The 20,112-nt window shown below is 41.5% G+C and overlaps 1 protein-coding gene across 1 annotated transcript; it reads left to right on the top strand.

The window, feature by feature from the left end:
• The first annotated feature begins 14,642 nt into the window (after positions 1 to 14,642).
• Positions 14,643 to 18,617, top strand: LOC138903380 (uncharacterized). The gene is made up of 5 exons (XM_070191352.1): positions 14,643 to 14,737; positions 14,846 to 15,025; positions 16,400 to 16,703; positions 16,986 to 17,217; positions 18,610 to 18,617. The coding sequence occupies exons 1-5, from the start codon at positions 14,643 to 14,645 to the stop codon at positions 18,615 to 18,617; spliced, it is 819 nt and encodes a 272-aa protein (XP_070047453.1).
• Positions 18,618 to 20,112: the final 1,495 nt, after the last annotated feature.

Genomic DNA, 20,112 nt, shown 5'->3' with positions numbered 1-20,112 from the left:
CTGAGAGCGGATTAACGGGCGCGGACGCGTAAGATCAACGCGGACCGTGAAATTACGAATGTGGACGCGAATACAACTTTAGAGAGTTGATATTCTATATTTTTCAAGTCCGCGTCCGCTGACAAATTGCGTCCCCGCGAAAAAATCTCGCTGACCATAAAATTTTGAGCGCGGTCCGTGTAATTCCTCACACTTAGGCAAATGGTTCCAGCAAAAATCCTATACTGCACAAGAAATTCCAACATAAAGCTCACAACCAGTTAGTTCAAAGTAAAGCTTGATCTAAGAAGAAAAGGAAAATCAAAAGAGAAAGAAAAATACATGGGTTGCCTCCCAAGAAGCGTCTGATTTAACGTCGCGGCACGACACATGTTACCAACATCATTGTAATTTGATCAATGCCACCACATGGCTGTCATCAAACTTGCCGAGGTAATGCTTCACTTAATGCCCATTAACTCTGAAGATTTCACCATTTTTGTTTTTCAGGCCAAGAGCACCAAACGAAGTCACGTGCACCACCTCAAAAGGGCCACTCCATTTTGACTTGAGCTTTCCCGGAAACAATCGTAACCGAGAGTTGAATAGAAGAACCAAGTCACCTCCTTGAATTCTTTATTCCGGGCATATTTGTCATGAAAGTACTTCATCTTGTCCTTATACAAGGACGAGCTGGAATAGGCATGAAACCGGAATTCATCAAGTTCATTGAGTTGCTCTACCCGGAGATTGGCTGCTACATCCCATTCAAGGTTTAACTTCTTGATCGCCCACATGGCCTTGTGCTCTAATTCAACCGGAAGATGGCATGCTTTCCCAAATACTAACCGGTACGGAGACATACCAATTGGAGTCTTGTACGCAGTTCTATAAGCCCACAACGCATCGTCAAGTTTCCTTGACCAATCAGTCCGGTTTGCATTGACAGTTTTTGATAATATGCTCTTTATTTCCCTGGGGATGATAAGGCGTTGACACCTTATGATTGACACCATAGTTGTAAAGTAAAGTGTTGAAGTCCTTGTTGTAGAAATGAGAACCCCCATCACTGATGATCGCCCTAGGAGTGCCAAACCTTGTGAAGATAATTTTCTTTAAGAAAGTCACCACACTCTGTGCCTCATTGTTGGGCAAAGCTACAACTTCAACCCACTTGGAAACATAATCAACAACAACTAGAATATAAGTGTTACCACACGAACTCACAAAAGTCCCCATGAAGTCTATGCCCCACACGTCAAAAATATCGATCTCCGGAATAGTGGTGAGAGGAATTTCATCCTTCTTGGAAATTCCACCAGCTTTTTGTCATTCATCACACCTCTTAACAAGCTCACTTACATATTTATACAGGGTAGGCCAATAAATTCCACAGCTAAAAACCTTTGAAGCAGTTCTCGCCCCACCATGATGACCACCGTAGGGCGAGGAATGGCAAGCATCAAGAATATTTATTTTCTCTTCTACCGGAACACATCTCCAGATCACACCATCATTGAAAATCTTGAAAAGATAGGGCTCATCCCAATAATAATCCAAGTTGTCTTGTTTGAGTTTCTTCCTTTGGTTTGAAGAGAGCTCACTCGGGACAATACCGGTCATAAGAAAGTTAGCCACATCGGCGAACCAAGGCATACCATTCAAAGACACACAGAGGAGTTGTTCATCCGGGAATGAATCATTAATTTCAAGGCCATCGTGGGGCCTCCCCTCCTCTTCTAAGCGGGACAAGTGGTTCGCCACTTGATTATCACTTCCTTTTCCATCAGTGATTTCAAGGTCAAACTCTTAAAGCAGAAGAACCCATCTCATCAACCTAGCCTTCGAGTCCTTTTTTGTCATCAAGTAACGGAGTGCCGCATGGTCGGTGTGCACAATCACTTTGGCGCCCATGAGATATGGCCTGAACTTTTCCATGGCAAAGACAATGGCTAGTAACTCTTTCTCGGTCACCATATAATTTACTTGGGCGTCATTCATCATTTTGCTTGCATAATAGACCGGATAAAATATCTTGTTGACCCTTTTCCCCAAAACCGCTCCTACCGCAACGTCACTAGCATCGCACATGAGCTCAAATGGTAAGCTATAATTGGGAGTGGTAATGATGGGAGTGGTTGTCAATTTATACTTGAGAAGCTCAAAAGCTTTCATGCAATCTTCATTGAACACAAACTTTGCATCCTTTTCTAGCAGCTTGCACAAGGGGTTCACCACTTTTGAGAAATCCTTGATGAACCTTCGGTAGAACCCCGCGTGCCCAAGAAAGCTCTTAACTCCCTTGACGGAAGTAGGAGGAGGGAGATTTGAAATAACATCAATTTTCTCATTGCCACTTCAATACCGTTCTTTGAGATCTTATGGCCGAGGACAATGCCCTCCTCGACCATAAAGTGGCATTTTTCCCAATTAAGCACTAGGTTGGTCTCTTCACATCGGGCCAACACTTTTGTCAAGATTATCCAAGAATTCTTCAAATGAGTCCCCCACAACACTAAAATAATCCATGAACACTTCGAGGAAGTCCTCCACCATATCCATAAAATTGCCATCATACACTACTGAAAGGTAGCCGGTGCATTACACAAACCAAATGACATCCATGAGAATGCAAATGTGCCATACGGACATGTGAAGGTGGTTTTCTCTTGGTCTTCCGGTGCAATGAGAATCTGGTTGTACCCTGAGTACCCATCCAAAAAATAATAGTAGGCACGCCCAGTAAGTCTGTCCAACATTTGATCAAGAAAGGGCAATGGAAAGTGGTCTTTGCGGGTCACTTTGTTCAGCTTTCTGTAGTCCATACATACCCTCCATCCGGTGACAGTACGAGTGGGGATCAACTCAATTTTCTCATTTGTGACCACAGTCATACCCCCCCTTCTTCGATACACATTGTAGCGGTGAAGTCCATGAACTATCAGAGATAGGGTACACAACCCCTGCATCTAGCCACTTGATAATTTCCTTCTTGACGACCTCTTGCATAGTCTCGTTCAACCTCCTTTGATGTTCCATGGAGGGTTTGGCATCATCCTCTAGTATAATTTTGTGCATACAAATGGCGGGGCTTATACCCTGAATGTCAGCCAAAGTCCATCCAATTGCCTTTTTCCTTCTTTGAAGCACTGTAAGGGTGGAGTCTATCTGCACGTTAGTTAGGCAAGCAGAAAGAATAACAGGTAATGTGGAAGAAGGGCCAAAGAATTCATATCTGAGATGTGAAGGCAAAGGCTTCAAATCCAATGTTGGTGGCTCCTCGATTGAGGGCTTTGTTGGTGGAGTCTTCCGATTTTTCAAGTCCAAGGAAAGTTTACGGGGCCCATATGAGTAGGATCCCATTCCTTGCAATGCATTTTCACATTCAACCAAGCATTCCTTGTCATTATCCTCATGGTTTAACAACACAGCTTCCAAAGGGTCTTCCACATTGATCATGGCACTCATGTCATCAACTATCACTTCAGCCACAAGATCCACAAAAGAACAAACTTCATTGCTATTTGGTTGCCTCATTGATTTGCACATGTGGAATATAACTTTTTCATCGCTCACTCGGAAGGTGAGCTCCCCTGCTTCCACATAAACCAATGCCTTCCATGTTGATAGGAAAGGTCTCCCCAGTATTATAGGCACCTCATAGTCGACTTCGCAGTCGAGAATCACAAAATCAGCAGGCAAAATAAACTTGTCGATCCGGACTAGAACATCATCAATAATACCAAGCAGCCTTTTCATTGTCCGATCCGCCATTTGTAATCTCATGGAAGTAGCTCTTGGTGGCCCAATACTTAGTGTCTTGAACACAGAATATGGCATCAAATTAATACTTGCTCCCAAATCACACAAGGCTTTTGCAAAATCGACGCTACCAATGGTGCATGGAATTGTAAAGGCATCGGGGTCTTCAAGCTTTGGAATCATTGAGTGCACAATGGCACTCACTTGATGAGTCATTTTGATGGTCTCACAATTGATAGACCTCTTCTTAGTTACCAAGTCCTTCATGAACTTGCCATATCCCGACATTTGTTCGAGAGCTTCCACCAAGGGCACATTGATTGACAAACTTTTCATCATCTCAATAAATTTCTTGAATTGGTTTTCATTATTTTGCTTTGCAAGACTTTGAGGATACGGTGGAGGAGGCCTTTGCAAAGGGGCCTTGGCTTTAGGCACTACCGCTTCCTGTATGTCTATCACGTGTTCCCTAGACGACTTCACATCATTTTGAGTCACCTCCATGTTGTCATGAATATCGATCCTCACTTCATTATTCACATTATCATCATTGGCTTGAATCTCATCATCTTCTTGCAACACAAAATCATCACTCACAATCTTCTTTGGATTAGAGGTACTTGCATCTCCACCTCTACCGCTTCTTGTGGTTACCGCCATAGCATGGCCTGTATTGTTCCCACCTTTCGGGTTTACTACCGTATCACTTGGTAGTGCCCCTTTAGGGCGAGTATTCAATGCTTGAGAAATTTGACCCATTTGTACTTCCAAGTTACGAATAAAGTTAGTTTGGGAGGCTATTTGGGCATCGGAGTCAACATTCCTTTCCATCATTTGTTTAAACATACTCTTTATCCGTCTCATCTCATTGTTTGAGGAATTTTTCCCTTGAGACGAATATGGAGGGGGGTTGTTGGGTTGTTGATACATCGGGGGCCTTTGAAAGCCCGGCCCCCGGTTGCCTTTATTATTATTATTCCAACCCCCTTGGTTTCCATTGCTGCCCCAATTGTTATTATTGTTCCCCCAATTGTTCGAGTTGTTGTTGTTGCCATTGTTCCAATTCCCTTGGCCTTGGTTGCCCCAATTTCGATTATTCCCTTGCGGTCTCCATTTTTGAGTTAGAGCATTGCTCCGTTGACCTTGGTAGTTATTGGCATATAACACTTCCTCACTTTGATCATCATAAGAATCGTCTTGATTGTAACCACTACCACTTTACTCATATTGATCTTGATTGTTTTGCACTTGTTGACCACACTGTCTCCTCTTGTTGACCATGACATTTACCCCTTCCATGGCATTTACTTGATTTGTCCCTTGAACTTACTGAAGCTGGGCCTTCGCTAACTGATTCATAGCAGTTGTCAACTCGGCTCTGGCTTGTCCGTGATCATGAAGTTCCTTGTGAAGATGGATGACATTAGGGTCACCCTGAGGAACAATTGCCCGATTCTGCCAAGCTGAGGATGTGTTAGCCATCTCATCAAGTATGTCACAAGCATCGGCATAAGGCATTTTCATAAAATTTCCCCCAGCTAGTTGATTTACCACACACTAGTTGGTCATGTTAATGCCTCTATAGAATGTCTGCTGAATCATTGCTTCAGTCATATGATTGTTTGGGCATTCCTTGACCATTGTCCGGTATCGATCCCAGATTTCATGTAGGGGTTCATTAGGTTCTTGTTTAAAGGCTAAGATCCCATCCCTCAATGCTGCCATATGACCCGGTGAGAAAAACTTGGCTATAAATATTTCTACCAACTCATCCCACGTGTGTATGGAGTGGTTGGGTAGCCTCTCGAGCCAGTCCAAAGCTTTCCCTCTAAGTGAAAATGGGAAAAGTCTCAATCTCAGAGCGTCCTCCGACAAGTTCGTCTGCTTGCTCCCCCAGCATGTGTCTAAAAAACCCTTTAGATGCTTGTATGCATTCTGATGAGGAGCTCTAGTGAAGAATCCCCTTTGCTCCAATAGGTTCATCATGACATTTGTAATTTAAAAATTGTCCACCTGAATCCGGGGCGGGACAATTGCACTTGCGTAACCTTCATTGGGTAGCACCAGTATGCTGCCCGTGGAGGAGGTGGGGGAGGGTTTGGAATATTGTCATTAGCCTGGCGGCCTCTTCTTTGGACTTGAGGTTCTAGATTAATCTCATCACCACCATTGTCATCTACCTCCTCCCCGGAAGAACATGTCCGAGAGCATCATTATGAGCCATTTGGTACCTAAAGTGATTGATACACAAAATTTAGAAAAATAGAAGGAAAGAAAAACAAGACATACAAATAGTTAGATAGATAGCCAACACCGTCTAACTCCCCGGCAACAGAGCCAAAAAGTGATCGGGTCCAAACCTACACCACTATAGAGTAGCGAGGATGGTTGATGCAGGTTTACCCAACGAGGTCGGGATCGATTTCCACAAGGAGTTAATTTGGTTTGGAGTTGGGTATCTAACTAATCTAGATGTGCTTGTTGTTCCTAATTGAACTTCCAAATATTGTTGTGATTAATTCTATTCTAATTTTATACTATAGTATGTTGAGTGTAAGCTAAGTACAATATTTTTGGTGAGAGTTTTCAAGTGTTAAAAGGCACTAGGGAAGTGACTTTCGCCTAGGTGAGTATCTAATGGGTATCAAGAATCTAGGACAAGCTTGTTATGATTGGGGTCGTGACATAACCATCACACATAAATGCTCACTCTGTACCTCTCGGTAATTTGAGTGACTTTGCCCGATTTGGCTTTCTCAAGCCCAAATAGGTGTTCATACAATACAAGTGAAATTTGCTCAAGTCAGGTATTACTATCTCTAGGTTTAACCCTTTAATTGGGGCTATCAATCTCGTGAGTTCACCCAAATTCCTTGTTAGCCTAATTTTTCTAGACTTAGTCCCTCTTTCTCAAGAAGAGCCTAAGTCATAAAGGCATGAATTAGTGTTTGCAACCACTAAATCTACAATTTTAGCATAAATTAGGCTAAATATCACTAACCCATAAATAATTAAGCCCTAAAATTCAAGACCCATTAAATACCCACACTAGGGCTGGGTCACAACCCTAGCTATGGGGTCTAGCTACTCATAATAGCAGCAGAAATCAAAGATAAAGATGAAATATAAGCCATAATATTAAAGTACAAGATGAAAATCCAAAGTTTGAAGGTAAATATACTCTACAATTGCCCAAAAAGGGAAAACCAGTTGTTCACGTGCTCTCTTTTACAAAACTTAACCTAAAATTGATAAAGGAAGTATTTATACTAGGCTAAAATTTTCGAACAATAATGCCCCTGCGGAGGATTTGCGGACGCGTAATTCTGACCACGTTCGCGCTTGAGCTTTCGCGGCCGCGTAATAATTAGCGCGGTCCGCATTTCTTCAATACTGGGCTTGGATTGGGCTTAATTTCGTGGACCATATAATTTCAACCGCATCCGTGTGTGCTTTCATCGCAGCCGCATAATTTAGACGCGGACCGCGTTCTTCAGTTAAGCCTGACTTGCAGGGTCTCTGAACCTCAAGATGCGCTCTCAGCGGAAATCCCTTCACGGCCGCGCCAAAGATTTTGCGGCCGCGTTTTTCCAACGCAGTCAACGGTGATTTTACTACTCAAAGTAGCTTCTCTAAATCTACTTTCGCGGACCGCATAATAGTGGCGGCCTCAGCGGTGGTCCTTACGCGGCCACGCTTTACTGCCGCTCTCAGTGCTCCAGTCTCAGCCTTGGATTCGTGCAGGTTTGACTCCTTCATGAGTTGCTTATGGCTTCTTTGCCTCATTTTGACCAAACCCTACAAGCAAGCACATTAAGTTAGTTTTCGGGAATACCTTTACACATGTTTGACCCAAAACCTAAGCAAAAGAGAGTAAATAATAGGCTAAAACTCCTAGTTATGAGAGGCTTGTACCTTGGTTTCTTTCCTATTCAATCCTATGCGACGTGAAATGCTTGTTATAGATTGGGAATCGAGGAATTGTCATGGTACTACAGAGATGGTGCAGGATGTTTCTGCCTGCGTATTTGATTGGGCTATTACCGTCTCCTTGCGGAAGGCTGTAGTCGTTTCAACTCAGCATCAGTATTTCCTATGGTTTTGAGATTTGGTAGTGATTGTTATGACAATTCGTGCATTGTTATCGCACCATATTGGTGTAATGGTAGGGTGCTTGTTTATGTGTCGAGGCAGTGAATGACTTGAAATGAGGGTTTTTCTCAGCGCATGATTCAGAGGCTCTATTTTTTATTTCCAGCGGAGGAAAGGCAATCGGACTATGAGTGTTTGGGTTGATGGAGTAACGAAACTTGGTATTTTGAGCGTGGCGGAATTTTCATCTGTGATGTGGTGTCGTCGTCCTTGATTGAATGTGTTAAGTTCACTGGTGTTATGGTTTTCTTCAATTCGTCTTCAGGGTAGGGTATTGTGAATGGTGCTGGGGAAACGGCTGTCAGGGGTCGCAGTGTGTTGTGGTTCAGGATAGAATCGGTGATCCTAATGTTGATGGCTCAAGGAAGATGATCTTCGGGGAGGTTTAGAGTGTGCGACGATCTGTTAATTCAAGTGCTACAGAGATGAATTTCTATTTAAGGCAACAACTGACAGCGAAGGATGAGGAAGGACACGTGGGAGGTGTCTTGCGGTGGTTAAACTTCTAGAAGGTTAAGTGTAAGAAAACATAAGTCGAGTAGTTGCTTAAAGGAGAGGGTTTGACCAAAGTGGGAGAGTGGCAGAGTATCATATGAGTTCTGTGGTAGGATAACTACACGCTTTGGCTGCTATATTGAGGAAGGTTGGATATGACAGAAAGGAGTTGCTTGATAATAAGAGGGATGCAACATTACTTCGGATTTGATATGTATTATTGCACCTTTAGTTGATGTCAATGGGGAGTGAACAGACTTGTACGGCTGGTGAATGAGCATGGGCTCAGGATGGTTTACTGATTTCGTGGTATTGACGGAACTTCTATGAAGAATTCTACTGGATATCCAGTAAGAGGTCGAATATGTTAATGTGGCCAGTGATTCAAAATGTTCACGAAATGTTTAACGGGAGGATTTCGAGAAAATTGGCATGTTTAACCTCACAAAATATCCATGAGGAAGGAGGAATATTGGTGGGTTCTGGGGTTATGTAATTGTAGCTTCAAGCTAAGTGGGAGAGCCCCACCGTCTACGATTGGATTGCATGGTTGTCTACTTGTGAGATTTCTGGTTATCGGCATATTGGTGGGTTATTACGATTAAGGAAAGAAAACATCAATGGTAATTTGAGCAAAGGATTAGAGGAATGTGTGCTATACTTGGGCCTTATCGGTTCATGTTCAGTTTTGAGAAGACTCAAAGTTTCAGCTTCTGATGGAAGTAATGTATAAGGGAAAAGAATTCAGTTGGGTGCTTCTTTGATAGGATGTTCACGTGCTGGAAGAGCGCTAGAGTTTGGCTTATACTCAGGACCAAGACAGAGTGGGTGACTCTCAACAGCGGTCCTGGTGGGTTCAAGAATTTGAGTATAGTGCCTAAGGACTTGGAATGTTCTATGTTACCATTGGGTATGCGATGCAGTATTGGAGGAAGAGAATAAGTAGCTCCGGATTCACGGAAGGTCTTGCAGAACGGGTGTACCAGTTGGCTATGCTATTGAGTGCTTAAGGAGAATATGAGACAGTTTATGGGTATTGAGATGATGTGGTCTCGTGGATTGGGTCACTCGGGAGGAGTGTTGTTGGGTTTCGTTACGTTAATGAATGGAACTATTATTGTTCCTAAGGCAAGTTGAGAATAAATTGGAAGTTGAGGATCAAGGTTGCAGTTGATGTCGACAAGAATGTCAAGAGCTCAGATGAGCAGGGAAGAATTCAGATGTTTAGAGTAAGCTGGTATTGTCTTTAGCGTCACCTGAGATCGATGTCATATGGAAGAGGCTTTGTGTATTGACTTGCAGATTTTTAACTCACTCTACAGAATTAGAACGCCTGGTGGTATGGATGTGCAGACCTTGCTAACTGAGCGCAATGGTCGTGGGAGCATGCCCCACAGGGAGATTTGTATAAGTGTGACATGTCAGTCACTTGATTGTTAAAGATTGAGACCGAATATGGAGGTCATGGTAATATCGCAAGTGCAAGAGTTTATGCCTGAGAGGCATTCTATTCCTTAGGTAGTGGACTATGTGAGTTCGTTTCGAATTTGCCGGCTATTCTTATGTGTCGTGAATAGGTCATTGTTGGTCCTTGCAGGGTAGTAGCCCAGTGTGGTACGATCAGAATTGGCTTGAGGTCTGTGGATGGATCTAAATGTGAATGTGGGCTCAATATCAGGTCGGATGTGTTCATTTCAGCATAGCGTTGTTTTCGGAGGGGTCTTCGGACCTTGGATGATATTTCTATTGTCGGCCCTTCCGTGTAGTCTCTATTGTGCCATGTGGGTTATGTGGCGGTTTGATTATTCGCACTCGTATTGAGGTCTCGTGTAGTTTGTGGTGTTATGTGAGCAGGATGGCTCTCGAGATGCATATCATGTATCGCACCTTAGTTATTCTTAAGTTTTATAGCGCGTGACGCTACCCGTCTCCCCATGATTTGTATTATGCACTTGGCGTGCTTATCGTTGATATTCGGGCATTTCATGAGTATAAGCGTTACGGCTCGATGTGTGTTTTCTTTAGATTATTATGTGTGGATCGGGCGGCATGTCGCCACGGGTATCATGGTTGGATCGGGTTGCACGTCGCAACTGTATCATGTATGGATCAGGTTACACGCCGCAACAGTATGATATTGAGTACAGTTTCCCATATCTATTATTGTGTGTTTGCTTCTCGTTTCCTGAGAAAGGTTCATAACATCTTTTCGGTTTTTTAAATTAGTTGCATGGGTTGAGTAGATCTTTCCAGAGTTCGTTTCCTTATGTATCATATTCGAGCTTGTAGCTTGTTAGTACATTGTGGCATCATATGAGACTTTTGGCAGCGTCTGAGGTGGCTTATTGCCTGAGCATCTTGTACTGGGTGAGACGAGATTATTGGATCTGGGATCAGTGCGATCAGATTTATATGAAGCATATTAAAGAGTAAATATTGTTATTCAGTCCAAAATGAGGTAAGGGTTCTTGTCGGGAGGAGAGACTCCATAAATTATGATTCGGCAGGTGGTTATGCGTTCTACACATCTTCTTTGTCGTGGAAGTGTTGTGAGAGTGAAAGCAAGGCTTAATTGGTCATGAGGTACACTACATGCTTCGGTCAGTGGAAATTTTAGCTGTTGTGCTTTGGAAAGATTGCCTTGGGCAAACGAGTTACGCGATGCATGGTAAGAATTCAGTAAAGGTATAAAATCATGTTTGGTGCAGTGTGTAGTGATTGATATAGTGTTCGTATGTTGCAAACAGGCCGGGTGGAGAATACCGGATGTTGGAATTTGGCACTAAGACTTATTTGACTAAACAAAAGGTATATCTTCAGATTGACTCGAGCTAATATGCCCAACTGGGTTATGGTGGCACGGATAGGTGCATGAGTTGTTGAATAGTGATTTCGGACAACTCTAGAGTAGTTCTTAGCACGTTCGAGGACGAACGTATGTTTAGGTGGGAGAGAGTGTAATGAACCGACCGGTCGTTTTGCGTTTTAGCGCGTCTTTCGGCGGTTTGAGGCATTGAGTAGCTTCACTTCAGGTATAATAACTTGTACGCGTGGTCGGAATTTAATTTCGGAAAGTTTGGAGTTGATTTGGAAAGAAAATTCTAATTTTGGAAGCCATAAGTTAGAGGAATTGACTAAAGTGTGATTGTTTTTAGTAAACGACCTCGTAATTGGTATTTGAAGGTTCCAACAGGTTCGTATGATGATTTTGGACTTGGGCGTATGTTCGGATCGGGTTTTTGATGACCCGGGAGCGTTTCAGCGCCTATTGTGGAAAGTTGGCATTTGGAAGAATTTAATAAAATTGGGTTGAGGTCTATTTCAATGTTATCGATGTCCATTTGAGATTTCGAGTCTCGAAATATCTCCGTATGATAATTCTGGTATTGGGAGCACGTCCGGAAGAGGATTTGGAGGTCCGTAGGTCATTTCGGGGTCATTTGGCGAAAATTAGGAATTTGAAGGTTTCTGAGAAGTTTGACCGGGGTGGACTTTTTGATATCGGAGTCGGATTCCGATTCCGGAAGTGGGAGTAGGTCCGTGATGTCAATTATGACTGGAGTGCATAATTTGAGGTCAATCGGACGTGATTTGATAGGTTTCGGCATCAATTGTAGAAGTTTGAAGTTTCAAAGTTCATTAAGCTTGAATTGGGGTGTGATTCATGATTTGGTGATGTTTGATGTGATTTGAGGCATCGAGTAGGTCTGTGTTATGTTATGGGACTGGTTGGTGTGATTGGACGGGGTCCCGAGGACTTCGGGTGTGTTTCGGGGTGGTTTCGGATCAATTTGAGCTGTTTTGGAACAGCTGTTGCTGGTATCTGGTTTCCTTCTTTGCGAACGTGAAGGGAGTCCCGCATTATTGAAGAGGAATTTTAAGGCTGCTAGGATTTGTCCTTCGCAAATGCGAGGCAGTGGACGCGAACGCGAAGCAGTAGCTGGGAAGGCCTTCGTGAACGAGGCCAAGGCTACGCGAACACGAAGAAGAGAGAGAGAGAGAGTGGGGGCCTGGAGTCATTTAGCCTTCGCGAATGCGAAGCTTCAACCGCGAACGTGAAGCAGTAGGGCCTGAAGGCATCGCGAACGCGAAGAAGGGGCGACTGTGCTTGGCAGAATGTTTTAAAAAGCGGGATTTAGCCCATTTCACTCATTTCTCTCTTGGTTGGGCGATTTTAGGAGCTTTTGGAAGAGGAGATTTTCATCATCTATGTCAAGGTAAGTGATTCCCACCTATTGCAAGTTAAATACTTGGATTATATATAGATTTTAACATGGAAAATTAGTGAAAATTTGGGATTTTGGTAGAATACCTAGAAATTTGTATTTTGAATTTTGACCGCGAATTAGGGCATGGAATCAAGAACAAATCATATATTTGAGTTCATAAAGTTATGGGTAGTGGTTATCTTCGAAAAGTTTCGGAATCCGGGCACGTGGGCCCGGGGGTAAATTTTAGGAATTCTATCATTTGGGTTGGAAAATCATTTTAATAGCTAAGATGTGAACTCTTGAGCATGTATTGACTTTTTTATATAACATTTGTTGGCCCAAGTGAGGGTTTGTTTTGAAGATTGACAAAGGAAGCTCAGGCATGAACCAGGTCCATCCCTTATGTGCATAGACACGGGCAGATTCGAGCATGTGGGATGCACGTGAATGAGATAAGCTTAACTTGGTATAATTGATATCTCCTGATCGAAAAGGTTGAATAATTGATAAGGAGAAGGACTCCTTAATCAAAGAGAACACTATCAAAGATAAGAGAGGAGTTAGAAGTTGAGATCAACTAGAACTCTTCCACCAAGGAAGAGTAGCATTAGAACTCTAGTTATTTTCTACTCTACTAACTCTATAAATCGAAGGATGTTCTCATTCTATAGGGATGCACAAAAGCAGAAGTTAAACGTGAATTGAGAGAAAAATAGCAAGGCATTTTGCAAGCAATTCGTGTGTGATTCAAGTGTGCAAACCTGAAGCTATATGAACCAGATAGAAGAACCAGCTCCAAGTGTTTGTCTTTTATTCTAGTTCAATTGTAATAGGTGTTTTCATATTGTACCTTTCAGCTTTATCTAGAGGCAATTGTAATAGATACTCAGAGTATTCACGTTAGAGTTAACTTGAAGTTGTCGCAACAGTTAGAGGTTGTTTGCCACAACGGGATTAGAGTTAATCCTAGGTTTACAAAAGTGTTTTGTAAATGCAGTTTTTGGCTCAGTCATTTAGTGGAAGAGTTTGGGAAAATCCTACTGGAAAATAGGTCGTGGGTTTTTCACCTTTTGATCCAGGTGTTTTCCACGTAAAATACTTGTGTTCTTTATTTTCCGCATTTACTGTTTCAGCAATAGTAGGTTAAGGAACACATAGAAGAACCTGGTCCTTCTATAATCAGTTTAGGAAAAAAGTTGGGTACCACACAAATCACCCCCCCCCCCTGTGTGGTATTGAAGTTAAAAACATCAATTGGTATCAGAGCATGTTATCCTTGAAGAGGCTAACACCTTAGGAGAAGATCAAGATGAATGCACCAACTGGAAACTGGGAAGGGCAATCCACTGCTAGGCCACCACTTTTCAACGGCCAGTATTACTCTTGGTGGACAAACAGGATGAGAGATCACATAACAGGAGAAGACTATGAGCTATGGGATATTGCCACAGATGGCCCACTGGCTACCACGAAGATAAATGTCGAAGGATAAGAGGTGGCAAAGATAAGAACTGACTGCACTGCTGACGACTTGAGAAAATGGGAGAAGAATGCTAAAGCTAAGAAATGGCTTGTTTGTGGATTCGGTCCAGATGAGTACAGTAGAATCCAAAGTTGTACCACTGCTAAGGAAACTGGGACACTTTGCAAGTGGCCCATGAAGGAACACCTCAAGTGAAGGGGTCCAGAGGAACACTACTATATTCTATATATGAGAATTTCATCATGATGGAAGGGGAAACCATCCAAGAGATATATACAAGGTTCACCACACTGATAAGTGAACTTAAGTCTCTTGGAAGGATTATTTCTGAAGAAGACAGAGTTGAAAATATTTTGACAAGAGTTCTGCTAGTTAGTTGGGAGAGCAAAATCACTGCCATTCAGGAATCAAAGAACATTGCCACTCTTAAGTTGGATGAGCTAATTGGAAATCTCAATGCTTATGAACTTAGAAGGCAAACCATGAAGATGGATGTACCCAAGAAGGAAAGGATCCTGGCACTCAGAATCACTGAAGGTTCTGATCAAGAAGATGATGAAATGGCTATGATCACAAAGGACTTCAAGAAGTACCTAAAGAGAGGAAAGGGTCCTTCAAGAAGTGGAAGCTATAGCAAACTAAAGGCTCCTGAAAGGCAAACCAATGAGGGATGCTACAAGTGTGGTAAGACTGATCACCACATCAATAACAGCCCTTAATGGGAAATTGAATGAAAGAAGGAAAGAGTTGAATGAAGAAATAGGAAGAAGGAACAGGTTCAATCCAAGAAGAACAAAGGATCAACAAAGGCAATGGTTGATGCTTGGGGAGAAAGCTCAAATGACAACTCAGATGATGAAGATGGAGATGAACAAGCACTTATGGCTACTGGAGAATCTGATGAGGAATCTGAGGTCAAAGTGAAGGGGAGTAGCCAAATATGGTAAATGGATAGTGGCTGCTCAAAGCACATGACAGGAAGCAAGAACCAGTTCCTTTCACTTGAGGACCTCAAAGGATGTAATGTCTCCTTTGGAAATGGGAAGAAAGGTGAGATCATTGGGGTTGGAAAGGTATGTAAGACTGATTCTCACTCTATTGAGAATGTCTACTTGATAGATGGCTTAAAATACAGTCTAATCAGTGTATCACAACTGTGTGATAGAGGTAACTTGGTAACATTCACCTCTACTAAATGTTTTGTGATTAATCTTACCACTGATAAGATTATTTTACAGGGAAAAAGAGTGAACAATATATATATATTGTAGATCTTTTCACACTTTCAGAAAATGAACTCACTTGCTTAAGTGTGTTGGAAAATGATCCCCTCCTTTGGCACAAGAGACTTGGACATGCAAGTCTGAGTCAACTCAACAAATTAGTTTCCAAGGACCTGGTGATAGGGTTTCCTAACATCAAGTTCAAGGAAGACAAAGTTTGTGAGGCTTGTGCAATGGGGAAGTAGGTAAGATCCTCTTTTAAATGCAAGAAAGTGGTAAGCACCACCAGGATGATGGAACTGGTCCATATGGATCACTGTGGTCCAATGAAAACATTAAGCAGAGGTGGTAAAAGAAATATGATGGTGCTTGTTGATGATTACTCTAGGTTTACTTGGACATTGTTTATAACATCTAAAGATGAAGCATTTGACAAGTTGACTTCTTTTGTTAGAAAAACTCAGAAACAACTAGGTAATCAACTTGCATCAATTAGGTCTGATCATGGCACTGAATTTGAAAATGCTAAATTTGCTGAATTTTGTGATGAGCATGGCATAGATCATAATTTTTCTGCTCCTAGGACTCCACAACAAAATGGAGTAGTTGAAAGAAAGAATAGGACACTTGAAGACATGGCTAAGATTATGCTTCTTTCTAGTAAACTGCCCCATAGCTTGTGGGCAGAAGCTGTAAATACTGCATGCTACATCATAAATAGGTGCATGACTAGACATCTTGTAGAGAAGACTCCCTATGAGTTACTTAAAAGGAGAAAACCAAACATATCCCATCTTAGGGCATTTGGATGCAAGTTCTTTGTGCACAATAATGGTAAAGACTCCCTAGGTAAGTTTGATCCCAGAAGTGATAAAGGAGTATTCTTGGGATATTCTTCACATAGCAAAGCTTATAAAGTCTATAACAAAAGAACTATGTGTGTAGAAGAAAGTGTTCATGTGATTTTGATGAAACTAACATTCTTTCTGAGAGGCGAGAACATGATGATGAAGCAATTGGGCTGGTAAGAAACTCAAATGAAATGACAGCCTAGACTGAAGTTGCACTAGAGAAAGGAACAAGTGATGAAACAGGTTCTTTCACCCAGAGCAACATGACAGGGGGAATAGAACAAAGAGGAAATGTTCTCAAACCTCAAGGGAACCTGTCCATAAACCTGTTCCACAGCAACAAAGCATTGAAGGAACATCAAGGGGAAACCGGTTGGTTGTAAAATCTTACGAGTATCAAAGTTCTCATCCCATTGAGAACATAATCACTGATCCAACCTCTGGAATCAAAACCAGATCTTCATTAGAAAATCTTTGTGCTTTTGATGCCTTCTTATCTCTTATTGAACCTAAAAATGTTGTTGATGCTTTGCAGGATGCATACTGGGTAAATGCAAAGCAAGATGAACTCAACCAATTTAAAAGGAGTCAAGTTTGGCATCTAGTACCAAGACCCAAGGACAGATTAGTAATTGGCACAAAATGGTTCTTCAGAAACAAACTTGATGAAGATGGAACAGTTACAAGGAACAAGGCAAGATTGATGGTTCAAGGATATAGCCAAGAGGAGGGCATAGACTATGATGAAACCTTTGCTCCAATTGCAAGGTTGGAAACAATAAGACTCCTTATAGCCTTTGCTTCTTACATGGAATTCACCCTTCACCAGATTGATGTCAAGAGTGCCTTCCTCAATGGCTATCTAAAGGAAAAAGCGTTTGTCAAGCAACCTCCAGGGGTTGAAAGCAAGGAAAGTCCCGATCTTGTGTACAAACTTGACAAAGCACTTTATGGGCTCAAGCAAGCTCCAAGAGCATGGTATGAAAGATTATCAAAGTTTTTGCTTGATCATGACTACAAGAGAGGTAAAATTGACAATACTTTGTTCTTGAAAGAAAAAGGTATAGATCTCTTAGTAGTTCAGATATATGTTGATGATATAATCTTTGGAGGAACTACTGATAAGTTAAGTAAAGGATTTGCTAAACTAATGGGGAGTGAATTTGAAATGAGCATGATGGGTGAGCTTAATTTCTTTTTAGGCTTACAAATTAAACAAAATTCAATTGGAACTATGATCCATCAGCAGAAGTATGTAAAAGAGTTGCTTAAAAGGTTTAAAATGGAATATTCCAAAGAAATTGACACTCCTATGCAACAGCTACAAAGTTGGATTTAGATGAACCTGGTTCATCTGTTGATCAGAAGTTGTATAGGGGAATGATTGGCTCATTTTTGTATCTCACTGCTAGTAGACCTGACATTGTTTTCAGTGTAGGCCTTTGTACAAGATTTCAGGCAAATCCAAAGGAGTCTCACTTGACTACTCTCAAGAGAATTTTGAGATATCTAAAAGGCACCACTGATCTATGTCTATGGTATCCAAAAGGTAGTAATTTCAATCTAGTGGGATATGCTGATACTGATTATGCAGGTTTTCTAGTGGATAGAAAGAGCACCTCAGGTATGGCACACTTTCTTGGATCATGTCTTGTGTCTTGGGCTACCAAAAAGCAAAATTCAGTGGCCTTATCTACTGCTGAAGCTGAGTATATTGTTGCTGCTTCATGTAGTGCTCAATTGTTGTGGATCAAACATCAATTAATGAACTTTGGAATTGATGTTGGTTGTATCCCCATTTTTGTTGATAACACTAGTGCAATTAGTATGACCAAGAACCCGGTTCATCACAAGAGAACTAATCACATAGATGTTAGGCATCACTTTTTGAGGGATAACTATGAAAAGGGTTTGATAATTGTGGAGCTTTGTGCTACTGACAAGCAAATAGCTGACATCTTCACAAAAACCCTAAGTAGAGATCACTTTGAAAAGAACAAGTTAGAATTAGCGATGATTAAGATCACCTAAAAAGACCAGTTCAAAATTCACACAAAAAAAATGAAAAAGAATTTTGGTTAGAAAATCTATAAATTGTGTATATAATTAGATTAAATTTTGCTCAATCTTATACTTTCAATAGTATACTCTTGTGCCATGTGCTAAAATGACTCATTAATCTCTAATGATATTTTCTCTATTTGGGCAAATTTACACTTACACAAGAGAATTCTCAGTGAAGAACATGGGTCATCAAGATCACTCGGTATGTTTTCTACACTCTGCATAATTTGAAATAAGAATATTTGGATCATGAGCAGAGTCCTACTTAAGTCCAAACTCTTTTGGACTTATCCGTTACAAGTGAACCAGTTCCGTTCAAAATACTCCTAACCAAATTGAATTTCCTAAATTCTGGGGATAGACTCCAATGTTTGTTCAATTTTGATTAGATTTCTAAAAGTCTAAAAATTTGTCGTTACCCATTAATTACCTATTTATATTGATCAACATTATTGCTTTCTTCACTCCATTACTTTTTCAAGCCGTCAAACTCGATTCATCTTCTCTAATCTTCCAAACACAATCTACTTTTCTTTTCTTCCATAACCAAGCACAAAAATGGCCAACACTCCTAAAAACCCTTCATCCCCACCCAAGGAAATCACACCCACACCATCTACCACACCTTCAGCCACATCTCTATCTATGAAAGGAAAAACTAAGATGCTTGCTCGCAAAACTGTGATAGGGAGCGCATTATCCAAGAAATTAGATAAACAATTGAAGGATAGCCTGGTCCAGGAACCTCAAAAATCTGAAGACTCATTTAAATCTTCTACTGAGGGGGAAGAAACGGTTTCTTCTGAAACTGAACAGGTATCTTCTGGCCCTAAAATTACTCCTGAAACAATTTCTGAAGTTGATACAAATTTGGAGAATAGGTTTGCGCTAGTAGGGTCTATAGTAAGTGTTGAAACTACTGAGCCTGCAGAAGTTGGTGGTAAAAATAAAAAGGGAAAAGAAAAATAGATCAAGAGAGTTAGGAGTGATGTTAGGGGAAAGGGTAAAAGAGTGGTTGATCTTTCACCCACTCCTCTAAGTTTAACCAAAGACACAGGTACAATGGTTGTTTGGGAAGAGAAGTCTGGTGGAGTAGACAAGAGTGTACAGAAAACATGGGGAAGTGGGTCTGGCAAAGCTGCTGAAGGGCTTGTTCAACTTGGGAAAAATAGAGATGAACCTGGTTCATCTGTAGAGGAAGCCCTCGCAGACCTACTGAAGAAAGTGAGTGAGAGCTATAATGCAAAGAAGAAAGGAAGTTCAAAGGCTAAAACCCCTGGCACTGCTAGGGCAAACAAGAAAAAGAAGGCTGCCCCTTCTGTTACTGTTGAAATTCCTCCCACAAGAGGAAGAGCTACAAGAAGTCAGCTAAAGCATAATGAGACAAAACTGCAGAAAGCCTTAGAAGAAAGTAGAAGAAAAGCAATTGCTAAGGGAAAGAAGAAGATGGATGAGCATGTTAAGGCTGTTGATATTGATGAGATGGACCTGATCCTTCGAGATGAATAAGACACTGAAGAAGTGGAGGTTATGACTCCCAAAGCCAAGAAAGCCAAGACTTCCACTAAGAAGTCTGTTTCAGAGTCAAAGTCTGTTGAACCATCCACCTTGGCAAAAAGAACAAGGTTTGTTGGGAAGTCAAAACAAGTGAAAAATGTTGAAGAAAAGGAATGGAGTGGAGGGGAAGAAGATGATTCTGACACTGAGAAAGACAAGATGGACAAGTTTGGCAAGAGGACAATTTTGAAGGGTAGACTCCTCAGGGACTTGGAGGAGCAAGGAATGGTGTTGCTTTTGGAGAAGTTGGAATTGCAAGGCTGGAAGGACATGGTCCTTCAGATGGATGGCAAGTTGGCCAAGAATGAAATTGTTGAGATTATGGAAAATGGTGA

Source organism: Nicotiana tomentosiformis, chromosome 12 (assembly GCF_000390325.3).
Source record: "Nicotiana tomentosiformis chromosome 12, ASM39032v3, whole genome shotgun sequence".
NCBI classification, from domain to species: Eukaryota; Viridiplantae; Streptophyta; class Magnoliopsida; order Solanales; family Solanaceae; genus Nicotiana; species Nicotiana tomentosiformis.
Note: the sequence above shows the minus strand (reverse complement) of the source record. Positions and strands in the feature narration are given on the sequence as shown.